At 38.6% G+C, this 23,004-nt stretch overlaps 1 protein-coding gene across 7 annotated transcripts in view; it reads right to left on the bottom strand.

Annotated features, from left to right (window-relative positions):
• The window catches only part of PAN3 (poly(A) specific ribonuclease subunit PAN3), a 132,038-nt gene that overhangs the window by 94,550 nt on the left and 14,484 nt on the right, over positions 1–23,004 (bottom strand). For 4 of the 7 annotated variants that reach the window (XR_007461200.1, XM_049647364.1, XM_049647361.1 and 1 more), the window contains exons 4-5: positions 17,773–17,934; positions 9,717–9,782 (exon numbers count right to left, since the gene is read on the bottom strand). The exons of 2 other annotated variants lie outside the window; for them this stretch is intronic. Coding sequence is in view for 4 of the 5 variants with exons in the window: in XM_049647364.1 (XP_049503321.1) it covers positions 9,717–9,782; positions 17,773–17,934 (228 nt within the window). In the remaining variant the exon portion in view is untranslated. The remainder of the gene's footprint in view (positions 1–9,716; positions 9,783–17,772; positions 17,935–23,004) is intronic. One more of the 7 variants, XM_049647363.1, reaches the window with a different exon arrangement.

Below are 23,004 nucleotides of genomic sequence, written 5' to 3'. Positions count from 1 at the left end.
TGACAGCCTGGAACCCGAGGCAGGGCCCGAACCCACGAACGGTGAGATCATGACCTGAAGCCAAAACCAAGAGTTGGACACTTAACCGACTGAGCCACCCAGGCGCCCCAATAGCTCATTCGTGTTCAACACAATTTTATGCTTTTCTACTATTATAGGATTCCATGGAAACTGCTATCTTAAAGTAAAATTCAGATTTTTAAGACTCTGCTGGACTCCACTATAAACAGAACACTTACTTAAGACCACAATAAATCAGTCCCATAAATTAAGGGACTAATTTAATAAATAGTGCAAAACAAAATGACAAGTGCCACCATTAAAATAGGTTTTTAAAATGTGGTAGAAAAACAGGAAGATTATATTAAATGAAAATAGAGCACAAACTCTTACATACTGTTTCACTGCAAATATGTCAAAAAGGTCTGTAAGAAAGTTACCCTAAGGTGGTATGATGTATGATAAGAAACCACTACTGTTCCTGAATATTGGTCGGATTTTTAAAAATTACATAATAAACCCATAAAAACCCATAAAATACCTTCCATGATACATTCCTTATAATGAACTCAATTTGCTTTACTTGTCTAATGGCTTAAGTTTTTATCAGTAATCTTTCTACTTTCTAAACGAAACATGACCTGCTTTTTCTTAACAGTTTTATTTAGATATAACTGACATATAAACACAGTGCACATTTTCTTAAGTTTATTTATTTTGAGAGACAAGCACGCACAAGTGGGGCAGGGCACAGACAGAGACAGAGACAGAGACAGAGAGAGACAGAAACAGAGGAGAGAATCCCAAGCAGGCTATGCACTGTTAACGAGCGATGTGAGATCACAACCTGAGCCAAAATCAAGAGTCAGGACACTTAACCGACCGACTGAGCCACCCAGGTGCCCCTAAACTGCACATATTTAAAATATAACCTCTTTGAAACTCTGGTCACAGGCAGAAACCAGGAAACAATTACCCAAATCAAGATAATGAATATATCCATGATGCCCAAATGTTGCCACAAACTTCGTTTGAATTCCTCCCTCCCATTCCTCTCTACTCCCCTACTTTGGTCTCGAGGCAACCACAGATCAGCTTTCTGTCACTATAGATTAATCTACCTTTTCTAGAATTTAATATGAATGAATCTTACATACATATACATGCAGGTTTTTTTGCGAGCTTCTTTCACTTGGCAACATTAAGATTCATCCATGTTACTGACCCCACCAATATTTCATTCCTTTTTTACTGCTAGTATTTCATAATATCCATACACCACAATTTGTTTATCCTTTCATCCAATGGACAGAGGTGGTTTCCAGTTTGGGGCTATTAAAAACAAAGCTACAAAGAGAACGCTCAGGTACAAGTCGTTGTGTAGACCTATTTCATTACTCTTGGGAGAGTGCCCATTAGTGAATGGCTTGGACACACAGTATGTGTATATATAACCTTTTTAAAAAATTGGTACGCTATTGGGCACCTGGGTGGCTCAGTTCGTTAAGCGACCGACTTCAGCTCAGGTCATGATCTTGCGGTCTTTGGGTTCGAGCCCCACATCAGGCTCTGTGCTGACAGCACAGGCACTGGAGCCTGCTTCAGATCCTGACTCCCTCTCTTTGCCCTTCCCTTGCTCGCTCTCTGTCTCTCTCTCTCTCAAAAATAAATAAACATTTAAAAAAATTGTTTAATTGGTAAGCTGTTTTACAAAGTAGTGCTACTATCTTAATATATCCACCAGCACTCTGTGGAAAGATCAAGTTGCTCTACATACTCGTGAACGTGAGCTTTGGTCAGATTTTTATATTTTAGACATTTTAATAGATGTATCTCATTGTGGTTTTAATTTGCATTCCCCAATGACTTACTTAATGGCCACTCTGTATCTTCTACTGTGGAATGTCTGTTCACACTTTTTGACCATTTTTATTGATTTTTTGTTTTCTGTTGTGGAATTTGACAGTTCTGGATAGACATCCTTGGTCCATGTGTTATACAAATATTTTCTCCAGGTCTATGATCTTTTCATTCCCTTAACAGCAGCTTTCAAAGAACTGTGGTTCTTAAATGTTGACGAAGTCGTTACACCTAAGAAATACCTGCCTAACCCAACAAAGGTTACAAATACTCTGTTTTCTTCTGTTTTAGGATTTCATGTTTTACATTTAGGTCCAAGATTCACTGAGTCAATTTCTATGAAGCATGAGGTAGGAGTCTAATATTTTTGCACACACTCAATTATTCTAGCGCTGTTTGCTAAAGAGACTCTTCTTCCTCCGCTCAATAGCCTTTGCTACTTTGTTGAAAATCAACTATTTATTAGCAAGTTAATTTCTGGACTTGATTGTGCTCCACTGATGCCCATCTATCTTCATGTCCAAAGCACATCATCTTGATGACTACAGCTTTACAGTAATTCTTGAAGTCGGATAGTGTACGTCTCGCATCTTTTTGCCTTTTTTTTTTTTTCTTTTTTAGTTTGGATTGGTTCTTTGAATGTTTACATGAGTATTAGGCTAAACTTATCAATTACTATTAAATAGCCTGCCGAGGGGCGCCTGGGTGGCTCAGTCGAGCATCCGACTTAGGCTCAGGTCACGGTCTCACAGGTGGTGAGTCTGAGCCCCGCATCGGGCTCTGTGCTACCAGCTTGAAACCTGGATCTTGCTTGGGATTCTGTGTCTCCCTCTCTCTCTGCCCCTCCCCCACTCAGGCTCTGTCTCTGTCTCTCAAAAAATGAATAAACGTTAAAAAAAAATTAAATACCCTGCTGAATTCTAATTGACAGTATACTGAATCTATAGATCAATTTGGTAAGAATCAACATCTTGCATCTTAACAATAATGAGTCTTCAGATGCATGAACATGTTATACGTCTCCATTTATTTAGGTCTTCTTTAATTCCTCTCAGGAAAGTTTCAAAGTTTTTAACGTACAGTTCCTCAGACTTTCTGTCAGATCAAACCACATTTTGTATTTCTGACACTATCATAAATTACATAATTTTGAAACTTTCACTTTATATTATTTGTTGCTAGTGCGTATGCACCAGTTTCCTGTGGCTACCGTAACAAATTACCACAAACTTGATGGCTTAAAACCCCAGAAATGCATTTTCTTCCACTTCTTGGAAGCCAGAAGTTTAAAAGCAAGCTGCTGGTGCTCCCCTCCAGATGCACGGGAGTAGAATCCATTCCATGCTTCTCTCCTAGCTTCTGGCAACTGCCGGCACTCTTTGGCATTCCTTGGCTTGTACCACGTCCCCTGTTTCTGCCCCGGTCCTCACATCCCCTTCTCCCGTGTGCAATCTCCCTCTGCCTCGTCTTAACCAGGACGGACCTGCCACTGTTCAGGGCCCACTTAAATAATTCAAGACGGTATCGCCAAATCCTTAACTTAATTATACCTGCAAAAGACTCTTCTTCTAAATCAAGTAGAATTCACAAGTTCCAGGCAGGGATTAGGACATGAACTTACCTTTGAGGGAGACCAATTTGGGCTGAATTTGTTCTTCTTTCTCTAGTTTCTTAGAGTAGAAGCTGAAGTCATTGACCTAGGAACTTTTCTTGTCTACTCTAGGCATTTAATGCTAAAAATCTACCTCATTAGTGTGTTAGCAGCATCCCACAACTTTTAACATGGCTTCATTGTCATTCACTTCAAAATGAAAATTACAAAGTAGTTGTGCTATTACAAAGTTGTACTGAACTTTCTACTTCCCCTATTTCTTCTTTGCTCCATGAATAATTTAGAAGTGTGCTGTTCAGTTTCCAAATACTTAAAGATTCTCCAAAAATCTTTGTTACTGATTTCTCTTTTAATGCCATTGTGGTCAGAGAACACATTTGTATGACCTGAATCCTTTTAAACTTATGGAGACTCGTTCCGTGACCCAGAATTGGTCTTAGTCAATGTTCTATGTGCACTTAAGAAGAATATGTATTTGGCTGTGTGTGGGCAGAGTGTTCCATGAACGTCAAACTGACAGAGCTATTCAAATCTCCCATATCCTTACTGATTTTGTCTTTCTTCTAATACTCAGAGTACTGAAATCGCTATCACTGTTTGTCTACTTCTCCTTTCAACTCTATTAGTCTTGGTCTCATATTTTAACCCTCTTTTTATTAGGTACATAAACATTTAAGAGTGGTACATCCATGCTCTTAATGAACTGTCCCTTTATCTAACAACTCTCTTTGTTCCTGATAATATTCTCGGCTCTGAAATCTACTTTGTCTGATAGGAGTATAGCTATCCCAGCTATATTGTATGTACCCCATACATCACTATACTATATATACAGCTGACTCTTGAACAACATAGGTTTGAACTGTGCAGGTCCACTTACACATAGATTTTTTCAATACAGGACCTGTAAAATGTGTTTTCTCTTATGATTTTATTATTTTCTTTCCTCAAGCTTACTTTACTGTAAGAATACAGTATATCATACATATACCATGCAAATGTTTATGTTATCGGTATGGCTTCCAGTCAACACTAAGCTACTAGTCATTACACTTTGGGGGAGTCAAAAGCTACACATGCATTTTCAAATGCATGGAGGGTTACTACCCCAACCCCCATGTAGTTCAAGGGCCAACTGTATTACTATACTCTATATAGTATACACTAATGTATACTATAGTATACTATACTATAGAGTTACTATACTCTATATAGTATACACTAATGTATACCATAGTATACTGTACGTTACTAATCTATACACTAATATGTAGTCGTACATTACTATTACTATAATTACTGTTGTAATTGTAATTGTACTACCCGTTGTAGTGTCCAATAATGTACATGGTATAGAATACTAGTAATAAACACGCACATTAGTCTTTTCTGACTAGTGCCTGGTATAATTTTAAACATATGTTTGTCTTTATGTCTAACGTAGGTTTTTTGTCAGCTTCAAATAGTCGGATCTTGTTTTTTTAAATCCAACCCGGAAATCTCTGCCTTCTTCTTGGGACATTTAGGCTATTTACATTTAATGTGATTATTAAACCTAGCTACCATCTTGCTACCCTTTTTTTAATTTGTTCTATTTGTTCTTTGTTCCCCTTTTCTTTTTTCTGCCTTCTTTTGGGATTAACCGACTTTTGAGTTTTCATTTTATTGCTTCTCTCCACTTATTAGCTGTAACTCTCTGTTCTTATAGTGGTTGCCTTAGGTTTTATAATACATGTGTTTAACTTACCACCAACTATCTTGGTCTGCTAGAGTCATAACAAAATACCATACATGAGTGGCTTAAACAACAGAAATTTAAGTTCTCACAGCTCTAGATGGTGACAGCCTAGGACCAAGATGCCCTATTAACTTGGTTTTCAAGTTTTGTTGCGCTGTCTGTATCGTTTCTTTCCCAAACAGATAAATCATGCCACACCTATCCTTTTGATACTGTAGATACTTCTGAAGCATCAAATCATGACATCTATTCTACATTCTAAATATTTCTCAAATTCAACTATTTCTACCCGTGTCACCATCAGTGCCCTCCTCTACACCACTGTCATCTCTTCTCAGGTTTACTGCAACATCATCCCTATTGACCAACTAAACTCCAGTCTTGCTCACCTCTAATCCATCTTTTACTTTTCAGCCAGGATAAAAGAGAATAAAAGAGAAAAGCAGAGAAAAAGAAAAGGAAGAAGAGGAGGAAAAAGAGGAAGGGAAAGCAGGAAGAAAGGAAGAGAATGAAGTTTTGCTTAATGTGTTTACTGATGAAATCCATTTAGAGTGAACAGGTCAAGTCTCCACTGTTCTTGACAGAATTAATTAAAAAAAAAACAAACAAACAGGAGATAAAAAGTTGATGTTAATCTTAGCCTTATCTACTTTTTCTAAAACCTACTCCAATCTCCCATCTTCACTATTATTGTTCCCTATTTGGACTTAACAAAAGAGCCTAGTTGGGACTAATTCCAAAGATTTATGCCCAAGGGGTGTGGTTTTCCTGGCAGAGGTGAATTACTTGGAAAGGTAAAAGAAGGAATGCTGATAATGAGGGAGAAAGGCAGGAATTAGCAAGTATTTTGCCTTGATAAATTGTGTGTAAAAAGGCATAAAAAGATGAGACCCACAGGCACAAAGAAAAGCCCTATTCAGAGCTATTTTTACCAGTCTTCAGTGTTCATAAGTCATACAGGATAAAGAGGAAGGGGGGAAGGGGGGAGGTGGAAAGGAGAAGTCAAATAGCTAACTAGAGCCTCCAAGTTCACATTTCTGTAAGACTTTTTTAATTTAATGGGTTGTTATTTCCCCTTATTTCAAGCACATCCAAATACGGTCAATTTATATTTACACTTATATTTATTATCAAAATATACTTAATTTCAGCTGACCTGCTCAAGACCAGCAAGGTTTCATCCTATAAGTTAACAATTAACATCTAAAATATTACTACTATTGTGAAATTAGTCTAGTATCTCCATTTCAAACTTTTCTGAAGCAAACTGGTAAACATCCCAATAGAGGAAATATGATTTTCTAAATAAACCAGAATCAAATTGGTGAAAACTGTGGAAGAAAGTTGATTACTAATGCTTCCAAGAGATGTACTCCAGTGTTGTTTTAAACAGAAGTTCTCAAAAAAAAATTTTTTAATAGATAAATAAACAGAAGTTCTCCTATTTATAATTTGACTATCTTTAGAGTGAAGTAACATCAATACATCAGAACCTACGAAATGAAAATCAATTAGTAATAAGGTTTGTACTAAGATAGAGTTTAATAAAACGTTTCAGAAGCTCAGCAAAAGTAATTATATACATCTTGAAACAATGGGAATGTAAATTTTCAAAGATACTCATTAGTTTATCCTTTACAAAGTACATCATAAATAGGTAATACCCTAAACACCATTCTTTTTTCTTTTATTTAAAAAAAAATTTTTTTTAATGTTTATTTATTTTTGAGAGAGAGACAGAGAGACAGAGAGAGAACGAGCAAGCCAGTGGGGAAGGGGCAGAGAAAGAGAGGGAGACAAAGAATCTGAAGCAGGCTTCAGGCTCCGAGCTGTCAGCACAGAGCCCGACGCAGGCTCAAACTCACGAGCCATAAAATCATGACCAGAGCCGAAGTGGGACGCTCCACCGACTGAGCCACCTAGGCGCCCCAACCTAAACACTATCCTTGAGAACAGTCTGACAATATGTATCAAAATGAAAAATAAGCATGCCTTAGTACTCTGAAACCTAGGAACTAAAGCTAAGGAGAAAATCAAGTATGGGCACATAATTTCTGTACACATAAGTTTTGCATGTAATTTTTCAATTCATGATTGTTTTTAAAAAGGAAGTAACTAAAATATCTATCAGTAGGCATTCAGTTATGTGGAATTTGGTACCTACAATAGCATGTCGCCATAAAAATCATGTGAATTGATTTATTTTTATTTGCCATGGAAACAGGCCCCCAGAGTAAAAATAAAATACAAATCAGGCTACAAATCAGCAATTATACTAAGTAACTATTTCTGTAAAATGGTGTGCTTCTGTCTCAGAGGAAGGGGAACGAAGGAAGACGTGTACGTGTGCGTGTGCACAGGCATACAAAGGATGGTAAACGTGTTCACTAAAATGTTAAGGGAGCTCTTACCTCCGGATGGTGAGGAAAGCGGAGACATTTTGGCTTCCTTCTTTGTACTTCTCTATGGTATCTGATTTTTTTTCCCGTAAGTATATATGTTTTACAAAAAAGTTACAGAAAAGTTTAAGATTTATTCATCATAAAGCCACTTACACAGTTCCCTTTGCTTAGAGTTATCATCGCCACCGAACGGCACGACGATACACAAGCATTCACACGGTATGCGATATTTCAATTGATACCAACAGAATCAACGTGCACAAAAAAGCAAAATCGGTGTACGGTGGATAGAAGACATTTTCAAACAAAAACAGATGAACCGCTCCTCTTCCACTTGAAACCTATTTGTTGTATGTCAAAGTCCCCCGGGAGTAGTAATCACTAATGGTCACAGAGGCGTTATTACCTAGCTCATTCTCAGCACTACTCTCATTTATGTGTCAAGCATCTCAAGAAAGCTTAAAAACAAAAAAATCACCCTCCCTAAAAAGAGAAAAAGACCTATTCAGGTCAGTTAATGAGTAGTCCAGGAAAACAAGACCATGACAGCATTCCATAGAGTCAAGAATTACTATATAGCTATAACTGTTTTCTATATCTATGTACAGCTTCTATCCATACATATATAATACTAAAACTTATTTGCCACATTATATAGTAAGAGAAATTTACTTAGAGGCATTTTCTCTAACCAAGAACTCTGTCACACTCAATCACCAGATTCAACATATGTTAAGATTTTTCAAACATTTTTCTATAATGATATTTTTTGCCATGAAACCCTACCAAAAAAACTTAAGACAATGCACAAAGCATTAAATTTCAGGACTAACATCAGGCCAAATACTATGAATCACCAATCACTAATCCGGGTTCATCCATTCAATTATTTCAACAGCTAATACATAGAAGATACCGTATTAGGCAATGTGCCAGGCGCTGTGGAGAAGAAAAACATAGAAAACACAGGCACTATGGTCTAGAGGCTCACAGACTGGCATTTCACAGGTACAGAATGTACACTGAACCCAACTCCACAATCCCAGACGTTCAGAACATCCACATATCAATATTAAGTAGAAGCATCTACAGTGTGCCTTTAGGACAGGTTATACATCCCTTAATTAGAACGATGTAAGTGCTAGGGAAAAGTGAACAAATGCTTCATGCTGACTAATTAGGTCAAAAGATGATATGCTTGAAATGAATCCTAAAAGACAAGTTTGCAGAGTCAAGACAGAGAAAAAGACACAGCAATCAAAGCAATGTTCAAAGACAATGTTCTAAGGCAGAGGCAGAAAGAGCATGGTATTCAATAGTTGAGTAGGTCTACAGCAGTAATCAGGAGAGAAATCAATAGGTACAGCTTGGATACATTCCCGAAAGATCTGGATTTTATTCTAATGACAAAAAACAGATGACAAAGATAAGAAACAAGATCAAATAATCAGTTAGGCAGTGGTTTGAAAGTTAAGACCAGAAGCAGGAAAGCAGATAATGTTAATCTATAATAGTAAGTGTCCAGGTAAGAAATGAAGGTGGACCTAAATTATAACTCAGTGATGTTAACGGTGAAGACTATTTCAGGCAATTTCCTGAATTAGTGGCAAGTCAGTTGGGCATCTGACTCCTGATTTTGGCTCAGGTCATGATCTCACGGTACATGGGATTGAGCCCCACGTTGAGCTCCATACCAACAGCGCCTGCTTGGGATTCATATTCATTCATTCATTTTCTCTCTCTCTCTCTCTCTCTCTCTCTCTCTCTCAAAACAAATAAACTTAAAAAAAAAAAAAGTGTCTAGAAAATTTCAAAGTAGCCCAATCAACGAACCCTCGTTGGCCAAACGATAGGACAGATAAGGAAGACGGAAGAGGCAAGAAAACTCGTAAGTTAGACAACTGGGTGACATCAATAACCAAGACAGCACAGGGTTGTGAATGAGTGTGTCCAGATGTGCGTGAACAGGTTTAAAGGAAAAGATGTGATACTCATTTTAGACATAACGAATTTCCATAGTCCTATGCCGTATAGATGAAGATGTTCTGAAGAAGCTAGTGCTTACGGTGAGTGTAGAGGACAGAGAGGATAAAAAAATACATACCTGGAAGTCAACTACGAGCAGGGAGTAGCTGAAGTCATGAAGATGTGCTGAGATCCCCAAGGGGCGCTGTGCGAGGTAAATGAGAAGAGAGTCAAGGACAAGAGCTTGGGAGAGTTCCTGAGGCCAGGACCACAGACAAGAGGTCCCCAAGAGAGACTGCGAAAGAACAGTCAAAGAGCTAAGAGAACACAAGTTTCAAAGAAAGAGGAATGGTCAACAATGTCCAGTGGAGCAGAGAGAGATCAAGCAAAAACCGATACTTCCGGTAACCTTATCAAAACGAGTTTCAACAGAGTCATGCAAGTGAACAGCAAAACACTGGGGATTGAGGGATGAATTAACAGTTAAAAAAAAAAAGTAGCAACAATGAGCGGGAAGCACTTCTCAAATTGTTCTGCAGTTTCTCAAACATGTTGACCCCAGAACATGTCCTCACGTGGCATTCCTTACCCTTGGGGTCCCAGAGCAAAAGAAACTTAAACATGGCATGTCACAAACTATCAGGAAGAAATCACTGTCGAGGGAGAGACTGTCTACAACTGAAAAGGGATAAATAATAGAAGACATTGTAGAGGGAATAAAGATAGGCTCTGAAGCATATAATAGAAGAACACCTGTTTGTCTGACACAGGAAGAAAAACAGGAAGGGCATGAATGAAAATGCCGTATACAGGTCAAAAGCTGCCACATGAGACAATTCATTCTCTCTTTTTCCCTCCTCTGAACAACACAAGTCACTTACTCAAAAGTAACAGAGAAGGGGTGAGTAGGTGTGAGCAGAGTGTTAACGGTTTGGAACAGCAGCTATAAGAGAAAAGAAGCAGATCTGAGGTCAGAAAGCAGTATGTACATGCTAATGCCGTTTGAGCTGCACCACAGTTCTAGAACTCTTCCAAGTACTGAGGAGCCCTGAGTAGAGACAGGTTTAAGCCTCAACCTCATAAAATTCCCACCCATTCCATCTAAAGCCCAAACGATTCCATCTCCTAGGGCCTAAAGTCTGGAAATCACCTGAAATAACGCTAAAACTCAGCAAGAAGCTAAAGACTGACGTATATCCAGTGAGTTTCCAAAACCTCGCTGGGATCTTAAAAGCACCAGTAACAAGCAACTAGAATTCACAGGAGGATTTGTGGGCCAAAAGATTTTAATGTGAGCATTCTTCTACTTAAATACTTCTTACAAGAAATGCCATTTAATCAGACCACAAGGGGGGCAAATGCCATCAAAAGTGGTGTTGACAAGTATGAATCTCTCTAATACACCCAACAGTCCAACCGTTCTCATCCATTTATATCACTTCGGGGGTAAGCTAAAACAACAGTAACACTAATAGTTTATGATCCATATTGAGACAAAATGAATATGATTTTATTTAACATGTCATTACTTTTAAGTAAATCTTAACCAGTGACACCTTGAGAAGTTTACAAAACCATGCACTTCCCCTTCTTTTATTCAAGTTGACCCCTAATTCTTTTGTTTTTAATGTTTGTTTATTTTTGAATGAGAGCCAGCACAAGCAGGGGAGGGGCAAAGAGAAAGGGGGACAGAGGATCAGAAGTGAGCTCCACGCTGACAGCAGCGAACCCGATGTGGGGTTCAAACTCACGAACCACGAGATCATGACCCAAGGAGAAGTCAGACGCTCAATGGACTGAGCCACCCAGGAGCCCTGACACCTCATTCTTATGGGAAAGATGGGAGCACACTGTTATCCCTTCCAAAAAAAAAGCATTTTTAAACTAATTTTTAAAAATATTCAAGAGTATTAGTTAAAATGTGAGCCTCTAAAAGACAATTAATGTCACTGCCTCATTACACACACACACGCACACACGCACAGAGCCACACACATCTGAATATAACTGACAGCACCCTAAATAAATATAAACAAAGACAAAGTTTAGAAGTGATAAGGTGCAACTGTAGAAATGGAAATTTATTTAATATCCACCATGGGCTTGGAAATTTGAATCCTCGTAATTCCGTAAGGTAGGTGACAGAATATTTCAATCCTAAACAACAGTATCTGAACTAGAGAATTACTGTTCTAAGAAAAAAATTTGAAATTCACATACAGCTTTTGTCAGACAGAGAAATGGGTAATCATCGCAGGCAAAGGCTAAGAAAAGATAAAAGAGAATTCACACTCAGGTAAAATCAAGTACTCCTGGTGTGGCGTCTCCAGGAACCTTCCATCCGCCATCTGCTTGGGTGTCCGGGCGAAGATGGTGGGAAAAGTACAACATGGAGAAGCCCTGTAACTTCACAACAGTGTCAAGAAGTAATTAAGACTACTGCCAGGCTCAGGAGATTGAAAAGTATCAAGAATACTTGGACAATGTTAAACTTTTGCATTTTAAAAAAATGCAAAGATCCTCAGGGCGCCCAGGTGGCTCCGTCGGTTGAGCGTCCGACTTCGGCTCAGGTCACGATCTCGCGGTCTGTGAGTCCGAGCCCCGCATGGGGCTCTGTGCGGACAGCTCGGAGCCTGGAGCCTCTTCGGATTCTGTGCCTCCCTCTCTCTCTGCCCCAACCCACTCATATTCTGTCTCTGTCTCTCTCAAAAATAAATAAACATTTAAAAAAAAAATTACATGGGGCGCCTGGGTGGCTCAGTCGGTTAAGCGGCCGACTTCAGCCCGGGTCACGATCTCGCGGTCCGTGAGTTCGAGCCCCGCGTCGGGCTCTGGGCTGATGGCTCAGAGCCTGGAGCCTGTTTCCGATTCTGTGTCTCCCTCTCTCTCTGCCCCTCCCCCGTTCATGCTCTGTCTCTCTCTGTCTCAAAAATAAATTAAAAAAAAAAAAAGTTAAAAAAAAATTACAAAAATAAAATAAAATAAAAAAAATAGAAGATCCTCTAACATTTCAAAAGAAATCACCATCCTCTGTTCTAAAACAGTTGTGATCATTAAAGTAAAACATGGTGGCCATATAGCCCAGAAAACCCATGATCAAATTTTTTAAAGATATAAAAGTATTAGAATACCACAAAACTGCATACATTGCCTAATAAAAGGAAATTAAACAGTAACATTAAGAGACAAAATACATTAATGGTACAAAAATAGTAGCAAATACATGCTCAGACTCAAAATATTTACAGTCCAGTGAGAAAAGGCAAACAGATAGAGAAACTTAATATAAAACAGAATGAGGTAAGTCTTAACACCAAGTATTATAGAAACAGTAACCAAAAAAAAAAAAAAATTTCTTTGAGGTGTTTAAGCAAGCATTCACAGAGAAGGTAGTATTTGAGTTAACTCTTGAAGGGAAAAGGAGGAAAGATTTTTTGTTTGTTTTTCAGATTTGGTTAATAATAGCACAAAATACAAAGATACAGAGAAGTGACAACATATTTCATGTTATATGAGGTATGAAAGATTCAAAATGGTTAGAATTTAGGAAGTGTGGATGGTTAAAGAGAGATAGCCCTAGATAAGTAGAACAGATCCTGAAGGGATTTGAGAAAAATTATTCAGAAGATACACTTAGGGTTTATATAAACTATATCAGTAGTGTTAAAAAAGGAAAGAAGAAGATACTGTAGAATTTTAAAGAATACAGACTACAGGCAGACAACATCGTAGAAAAATCTCAGATTTACAATTAAATAGACTTGAGCTAGGAATCCTAGCTCTATCACTTATTAACAACAAAATTTTGGGGGGTGCCTGGCTGGCTCAGTTGGTAGGGTGTGTGACTCTTGGTCTCTGGGTTGTGAGTTCGAGCCTCATGTTGGGTGTAGAGACTACTTAAAAAAAAAAAATAATAAAACCTTTAAAAAAAAAAAGTAAGGTTTTTCTAAATTGCAACTTCCATTATTTGTCAATTGGGGATGATATGTCATTACTGTAGAACAGCCTTAATATGATGGCAAATATATTGTCCAATGTATTATCTGTCAATTAATGGATAGCCAAACTTCAGTAGTTCCCTTCTTATATCAAATGGCAGAATGTGAGATGACCGGGAAGAAGTCAACACATGTTGCCTCAGTGACTGGGAAGATGAGGAAGTCATTTACTAAAGAAAAACCACTTTAGTAATATTGAGGAGGGCATCTTTTGGGATGAACACTGGGTGTTGTATGGAAACCAATTTGACAATAAATTTCATATACTGAAGCAAAATAAAAATAAAAAATAAAAAAAAGAAGAACCACAAAAGGATCCACAGATTTGGAGAAGAGAAAAATGCACTGAGTTTTAGACATGCCAAATTTGCAGTGATAATGGGATACGTATCTACATGCAAAGATAGAAAGCACAAAAAATCTGGATCTTGAACTCAGTAGACGGTTCTAATAGAAATAAAATTTTAAGAACTTTAAGCGGGGGCGCCTGGGTGGCTCAGTCGGTTAAGCGGCCGACTTTGGCTCAGGTCATGATCTCGCGGTCCGTGAGTTCGAGCCCCATGTCGGGCTCTGTGCTGACAGCTCGGAGCCTGGAGCCTGTTTCAGATTCTGTGTCTCCCTCTCTCTGACCCTCCCCCGTTCATGCTCTGTCTCTCTCTGTCTCAAAAATAAATAAACGTTAAAAAAAAAATTTTTTTTTAAAAAAGAATCCCATAAATTAAAAAAAAAAAAAAAAAAGAATTTTAAGCGTACAAGGGAAAGCAAAAAACAAGCGAGCCAAGAAAAGGAGCTCACAAGGAGCCACAGGTGAAACGAGTCAAGACTGCAAAGAGGAAAGAGTTTCAAAAACAGAGAGGTGGCCAGCGGTTCTAAGTGCTGGATCAAATGCTGTATTTGGTAATTAAGAAGATCTCTGACATTGTACGAGAGCAATTTCAGTGAAACTTGTAAAATGCCAAGTTGCAGATACTGAAGGAATAAATGGGTGGTAAAGACATCAGAGAAACGAACAGAAGCTATTCTAAAGGTCCTCAAGTGGAAACTCCACAAACATAGTACAGAGACCTGATGTACGTCAAAAGAGCCACATGTAAAATAAATTTAGCCTCCACCAAGCTACAAAAAAACCTAAGGAAAACAGTATCGTTGATTCTCTGACGAGCATGTTTTGTATTTATACATCTTTTTTTTTTGTATGAATGTATTAGAATGAAAGCATGAATCACTGTTTTACAAAAGTCGTGGGTTTGGTAAACAGGCTCTCTCATATCATGAGACTCTTGGTGAAAAAGAAATAAAAAGATTGCTAAGTGCTAAAAGATGGGGGATCACAGAGCTCTTGAAAGAAATGCAACACTGAAGAGAATAAATGCAATTAGGAATGATTCAGGTGGAAACCTTCAGACTTCAGAGAAAGTTTCTGTTGCTGTTTTTGACTCAAGGTTTTTGTTGTTACCTTTTGTTTTCAGAAATTGAAAAACTTCTAGAGGTGTTAGGTTAAGACCAAGAAATCAATGTAAAGGTGTTTCCAGATCCAGAAAGAAAAGTAACTGTCACTAAGAATCGGATGGAAAGGCGAGGAAAAAGGACTAACTTTACAAATACTGCAGTTAGGCAGAGGCCACAGTCCACGTCCAGTATGCACAGTCTGTGGATGCACTCTCACCTAAAACAAAGTTCCTCCTCAGAAGTTCAGTTAACTAGCTAGATCATTAAATCAATCACAGCTCTAATACATTAGAGGGTATATCAGAGAGAGGGAAAGAGATTTTTAAAGTCGGACAAACATGGGTGACAAACATGGGTGAAAACGCCCGCTTCTCTACTGGCTACTATTTAACCTTAATGTTACTTAGCTTCTCTGAAGATGTTTCTTCATTTAACAGTAACATTTGCGTCCTAAACTGGGAGGAACACCAAAAGGGATGATTTATGTAAAGAGCTCACCACAGTGTCTGGCACAAGGTAACCATTTAAGAAACAACAGCTATAACTACTAAAATGAAATATAAATTAGTATTTCTCTGACCGTAGGATTGAGAAGACCTAAGATTTAAAGGAAAGGAAACAGGAAAGATTAACGTATCTGGCTACGCATTTTTTGAGTAAAATTTTTTATGTGAACAAATAGAAAATGTTAAAAAGCATCATATAAAACTAAAACAAAAATGGTAAAAGAATGGATTTACATGAATTAGTTTTCTTCACACAACAAAAAGATAACCACCACCACCCCCCCCCCAAAAAAAAAGAAAGGAAAAGAAAAGAAAAGAGGCTGACATGCTCCTTGCCCTGCATAAACACCACCAGGTGCCCAATGTAGGAATCCACAGATACAGTAATGGACACTAAGTGGGTATTTTTTTTTTTTTAACGTTTATTTATTTTTGAGACAGAGACAGAGCATGAACGAGGGAGGGGCAGAGAGAGAGGGAGACACAGAATCGGAAGCAGGCTCCAGGCCCTGAGCCATCAGCCCAGAGCCCGACGCGGGGCTCAAACTCACGGACCGTGAGATTGTGACCTGAGCTGAAGTCAGACGCTTAACCAACTGAGCCACCCAGGCGCCCCTAAGTGGGTATTTTTTTAGTACTTCAACGTGTCACTGATACTGGAAGGAGGTACCGTCCTTCCGATGTTAGACCAAGCTAATAAGGCATTTCTCATGTCCTTAAAGGAAAAGAACTATCTGCAGCATAAAACAACAGTAGTATTTGAAATGTGAGATTCAGAGAACACCAATCTTTTGCACATTGAAAGGTTTGTCTATTATAACCCGTTTTAACCAAACAGAAAGCATAATTCTAGCATACGCTCTTACAGCAACCTAACGGTGTTTCGAGCTGTGCTCGAAAGAGGTACCTCGAGACAGTCACCGGGATAAGACGGGCATATTGTGAAGAGGCCGAGTGGCTCTGCCCGTGCACGACCAGTGTCACGCCCCACAGCCCGCACGCCAACTGCACCTCCACTCGTCTCTCTTCTTGTCTAGTTAGGGTGCAATTTATTTTCAGACTTTCTTTTCAAAACTGAAAAATAATTCTAACCGTCAACATCAAATCTCTCTCCTACCAATCTCAAAGATAAAAATTCAACGAACTGTACTGCTATTCATTATTGCCATATTCAAAACTCTCCAAGGAAATTTTGAGGATATTATCCTGGGGACCCTCCCCAACCCCCAAAACTTTTCCTTACCTTTAGGAAATACTATGAAAACTTCACTTGGGGCAAATGCTATGTTTCGCAATATTTTTGTAGTAACTTGTTTATTTCTATGCCCAAGGGAATATAGATATCGCTGTGGTATTAATACCGAACAGACCAAAGTATCGTGGAACCCCTTCATAACACAAAGTGGTGACAGAAATAAAACCAAGTTGTTAACTTTGTTGTATGTTTTGTGCATGCGGTGTATGTATGTGGGTTTACCGCCTCTGGGCTAGCAATGCATTAAAAATACCCAAGTATTCTGAAAGTTTGGGGAGAAGGATATTCAACTTCCACCCAGACTGCAGTTCTGATTAACAGGTCTGTATTATACCATTACCGGTGTCATTAAAGGAGAATATAATCATTATTATCCAAATTACAATTGAATATAATTCAAACCTTTCCCCTGGTACTTCAGAATCTTACTGAAAAGCTAACCTTTGTGATAAAATCCATTTTCATTATTCAGCAATGATAAGACTGAAATGTGCCTGCCACAACTCTATGACAACATACTGTCGAAGCTGGTTTTAAAACCAACACGTAACAAGTCTATTTACACACAAGTTTTATTTAGTAGTAAAAAATGTACAGAAAGACAACATATGAAGCTTCCTGTTATTGAGATTGCAAATAAATGAGACTTCTATGATAAATTTTATAACGACTTTTGAATATAGTACCCTGAATAACTGTGTATGAAATATAATTTGAACTCGTAACTTAACAAAATCCAAAAGGGAAAAACTAAATTTAATAAAAGAATAGGAAAATATACTACAAGCAGAGAAAGCTCAAAAGCCACCACAGAAAATCATTGAATTGGTTAACGGGCCACTAAACTTACTTCGATTTAAAAAAAAAAAAAAAAATCACCTAAGGATATCAACTAAGCCATCCAACCTTCACACCCACCACCCACACAGACACAGAAAGCAGCCAAGATATTCACTTTCAAAAAATGTCTAATAAAATTATTTTTACCTGTAAATTGTTTTCTGTGACTCTGTTCCACCAAACCATATTGATGGGTACTCCTGATTTACACCTGTCAGCAAGGCAGCCAATAGGGTTCTTTGCTTTTCGTGCCTTTGATCCCATCGGAACTAGCCTCTCCTCCAGCATCCCCAGGCGATACTTCCTTGGCTAGGAAAAAGAAGGAAAGAAACCAGGCCACTCCTAACATCCCCCACACTAATCTAAACTAACATAACTAACATATAGAGGACAGCAGGAATGGTGGAATAGGAAACAAGCAAAATTTCTAAGATACTCCCTCTAACGTCCCTATCACCACCCACCATTTCCCACCCCCACCCCCAATACACACCTCCAAAATAACCCACAGTCCTAACAGGCTGAACAACAATATGATATAAAGCAATAACTGTTGTAGAGATATACATTATAATCCCATTTTACCCAACTTTAATGAATAGAAATTACCAGCAAAGTTAAATGTTCTACACAATTTTTTCCACTGGCACTTACCTATTCTCACTGCAATATGAAGAAATGCTTCAAGGGCACAAAATATAGGTAAAAATATTCTCCAAACTCTTATCTTTTTCTGCTCCCCATTTTGCTACCTGATTTCCTACTGAGGAATAGCCCCCACTTCAAAGCAGCAGCTAATTCCTAAGAAATAGATTTGTTTTGAATTGATTTTTTTAATTTTTAAAATTCTACGCAGGTTAAAGTACAAGTCATTATGTCTGAAGTGGGCATTCAACTTAAGGTACTCAATGAAATCATCTCAAAAATTTTTTTAAAAATATACACATTTCATGGGACTTATAAATACCAGTAATGTGAACAGACTGATAACTGAATAGCTTGTCCAATAAAAGCATAAATTCATTGGCAGACATTGTCATAAAGTTAGCAAACAATCTTAATAGTAGTTGGCGGGGCTTTTTTATACATGAAAGTTAATGGTAGTTGTCACCATCTTACCTCTAAATTTGCACTAAATTACATCTCAAGGGAATTTGTGTGTGTGTGTGTGTGTGTGTGTGTGTGTGTGTGTATAATTTTTTTTGTACATATATTTTTCCCTTTAAGGAATGCTGGTATATTCTTAGGGAAGGTGACTAATTTAAGCCTGAAAGAAGAAAATCTATGTTTACTCACTGTTCTGTCGTAAGTCTGCTGAAGCAAATAGTTACAATTAACTTTCTTCAGAAAAAGTGTCATGGCCAGACAAATACATAACATATAATTTTGGCTAGTAGAGACAACCAATTTGAAGAAAACACTTGATTTCTAAATTTCAAAGTAACCTTGCAAATAACGCCTATGGGAATTATTCTATGCAAATTAGATTCTAACTACAGAGATGGGCCTTTGCCAGTGGTCTTTGATTTAAGGGGAAAAAAGTAAACTTGCATAAGAAAGACAACTAAACTACCTACCAACCCAATAACTATAGCAGTGGTAAGTGTTTCATGAGGCTGACACATTTCCACCTCTATGCGATCTCACACCAATTCAATTACCCTTCGTGTCTACATCACAAGCAACTTCTGTGGATGAAAATGAAAATGTACTCATCAGAACAATATTATAAACGAAAGAATTTTAAAGGAACTTATTTCTAGTAACACAGCTCACAACTGTAAGGCTTTGATACGCAGCAAAAATACTATCACCTTAATTAAGCTTTCACTAACTTAAAACTTCTATTTTAGAAAATGTCTGGCCTAAAGATAATCCTAATTATCAGAAAAGTTCAACACATCAAAGAATATTTATTTAAGCAAAATCACAACCTATCAGATAGGATTTACACAAGGCACCTAAATTCCGGGCACGTATTTCAAATTCAGACTTGCTTTTGAGCTGGTTATTACAATTGGTGCAATTTATTTCCTTATACCGGTGCATTAAGCAACATAGAAAAAAAGTATTTAAATAAATCCAACGTAGCATTCTCCCTTCCCAACAGGTCTCCTTCTGTTTCTTATTTTTCCGAAGAGGAATCCATCACCTCTCTCCCCACCCCAACCCTCAAAGACCTGTAATTACCCTAACACCCTTCCCTCTTGAATAGAAGCGATCCCCAAAAATGTGCCATTACAGATTTAAGTTTCTCCAATAAGTAGCAAGAGATTAAAACCTAACCTGAAAGTAAAACCTTCTATGTGACACTGAATGAAAAGACTTACGGTATCAGTACCATTTAAATTATCATGAGAAGCAAAAGACGACAAAATGACATCTGAAAAGGGATGGCAGCCACAGAAAGCACCAGGGGGAGGCGAAAAGACCACATGTAGAAGTCTCACTGCACAGGACATAAATTAGAGTAAAATCTCATCTGTAAGCTAATTCCCAAATTATCTTGACTATCATATATCCCTTGAAGAACACGCATTTCCAACTAAACATCTAAGAGATCTTTTTGTATCAGGACCTGTTCTAAATACTTGGAATACAATGATGAATAAAACACAAACCTTTCCCTCAAAGAGGATATAATGTGGTAGGTAAAAAGTCATGCAAACGGAACACACTGACTGTGATATAATAAATGCATATATAATAAATAAGGTACCAACAGGGCAGAGACAACGGGTTCACAGAGAAGGCAAAAGCCTGAGCAGTTCTGAAGAAGAAGTTAAGTGGACCCAGACGGGGAGGGGGACGGGGAGAGGGAGAGGGAGGGCGCGCCACTGTAGGCCAGAAGAAAGGTGTGCTAGACGCGTAGACGCGTAGACGCGTAGACGCATACAGGCACTGTGGTGTCAAGGGCAAACCGCAAGTATTAAGTCTACCAGGAGAGCAGAGGGCCAACCAACCTCCAAGAGCAAAAGGTGACGCTTCAAAGCAATAAAAAAAAACCCGTTCCTATCCCGTCCGAAGGACTTCAGACTTCATTCCATGGGCAGCGGGAACTCGTGAAAGCTTCCGATGGAACGTTACACCGGCAACGGGCAGACCCACACCCACGGGGGACTGTGGCGGCAATCCGGGCGAGGGTTGCTCAGCCCCCCGCTCACCGACGGGGCTGGCGGCCGTGGAGGCCGCCCTGGGCACCGCAGCACGTTTCGGCAGCGTCCCCGGCCTCTCGCCTCTGGAAGCCAGTGGCCCCACGGGCCCAACTGTGACAACCCAGAAAGATCTCCAGTGTTCCCTGGGAGCAGGGGCACAAAACTGCCCCCGTTTGAGAATCGCTGGTGATTCTCCAGGATGTGAACTCAAGGGAACCGAAGTGGGAACGAAGCTAATTACGGCCTGGCTGGGAAGAGACATGCTGGGCTAAGAACTGCTATCGGTGACTCACTGAAAGTGGGGGCTAAGGACACTGGAGAAGTCAGATCGAAGATAAGGAAATAAAAGGGGGCGAAGAAACTTTTACGGGAAATGCTTATTAATCCCTAAAGTTATTCCCCTGACCTTCTGAGTTCTGTAAGATCCAAACCGTCCCCTCCAGAGCAAACAAAAGCCCTCTTCCCTCCCCTAGGCCGATCTTGAGAACGTCGATAGTCAACAAAAGCAGTAAAGGGCGCTGCTGACCCTCTGTGCTTGATAGCCTCGCCCTCCGTGGACTTCTACTTACAGAATGGAAGTATTTTTAAGTGTCCTGTCCTATCAGTAAATCACCAGCTTTTCCGCCCCACCTCCTACCAAGTCCACACCGTACATCAAAATTCCCAATCTCTTTCTGTTCCTGTGGTAAAATATCCTGAAAGCGTTCCTCCCCCCTCCCTCTCTCTAGAGTTACACAACCCCTGCTTTAAAATCTCAAGATTCACTACAACGGTGAACGATTTTTATCATTCTTCACAAACCCTAAATTAACAGTACAGTAAGAGTAGATGAAAATAGTTTTACTCATTTGATGAGGCATTTTAAAAAAACACACTGGCTTCAACAAAAGTATTCAAGGATCCTTTTGTGTTCAAACTGTAAGGAACCTATGGATTTTCTGGAAATGTCATTAAAATAAACATTCTGCTTCAGTGGACCTCGAGCGAAGCCTGAGACTGCATTTCTAAAAGGCTCCCACAACTACTAGTACTCTCCTGCTCTGGTGACCACACTTTGGGAGGAGTAAAGTTCTAGAGAATATTACAGAAAAGACCTAGAGAAAAAACAACGAACGGTCCAGACAGAAACTGAGGCCACTCCCGGAAATAACAAGAGTTCAATCGAGTTTGACCTACATACTTGGAGCCTTCGAGACCATTACTCATATACCCTGCAGAAGTTTTTCAATGCTGGCTCTTCGAAATTTCATGACCTAGTCCATAAAAGCCCTTTCCGATGATTTAAGACTAAAGGAAATCCTCCTTTGCTCCTCACAAATGAGGGACGTCTCCGTATCAAAAGAAAGAATAGTAAAAGCTAATTTTTACGACTCTTTCACTTCAAAAGCCTAACTGCACACACTTTTTTTAGTCATTCATTCACTCATTTCAGCATAACACTCTTTGCTCTTCTTCCTAGAAATACAAAGCTGAGATCTATTCTCTTCCCCTAAAAAACTTCACAGTCTAGCCAAAGAAAAATCTATAAATACCACTGCATGTATAGAAAATGTAGTTAAAGCCACTAAGTAACAGACCGATTTTTCAGTGCACAATTCTTCTGATACAACTGCAAAACAGCAATGCTTTAACAATGCTTCCTGTTACTAGCCATATGTTGTTATATATCATTAACTGATTAGTGATAAACTACAGAAATCAAGTTGTTACCACAGTACAAAAAGTTTCCAATACCCTGAATTTTAAGAAACCCTTTCGAACATCAAAAACATTCACTATTTGTACTTCTAAAACAACGAGTGATGATTTAAAGTATTATGAATGACACTTTTAAATGGTTTGCATTTTATTAGTCACAACTTCTTCAGGTAACTTAGAAAATAGTAGTGTGTGTGTGTGTGTGTGTGTGTGTGTGTATATATATATGAACTATCTCCATTCAGATAATACTTAGTAACTATATTAATTCCCATTACCTTTTACTATAATAACTCAGCAACCTACCTCCTGCCACTCCTGAGGGTCTCAGGTCCACTAATAGAAACCTCTGCTCTAGAACTGACTACATATTTATTTGAAAATAAACCTGCATTTTTTTTTATTTATTTATTTTTTTAATATAACCTCTTCTAAAGGCACCTGGCTGTCTCAGTCAGAAGAACATGTGCCTCTTGATCTCAGGGCCGGGAGTTTGACCCCCACATTAGGTGCAGAGATTATTTAA

Source organism: Panthera uncia, assembly GCF_023721935.1.
Source record: "Panthera uncia isolate 11264 chromosome A1 unlocalized genomic scaffold, Puncia_PCG_1.0 HiC_scaffold_16, whole genome shotgun sequence".
Lineage (NCBI taxonomy): Eukaryota > Metazoa > Chordata > Mammalia > Carnivora > Felidae > Panthera > Panthera uncia.
Note: the sequence above shows the minus strand (reverse complement) of the source record. Positions and strands in the feature narration are given on the sequence as shown.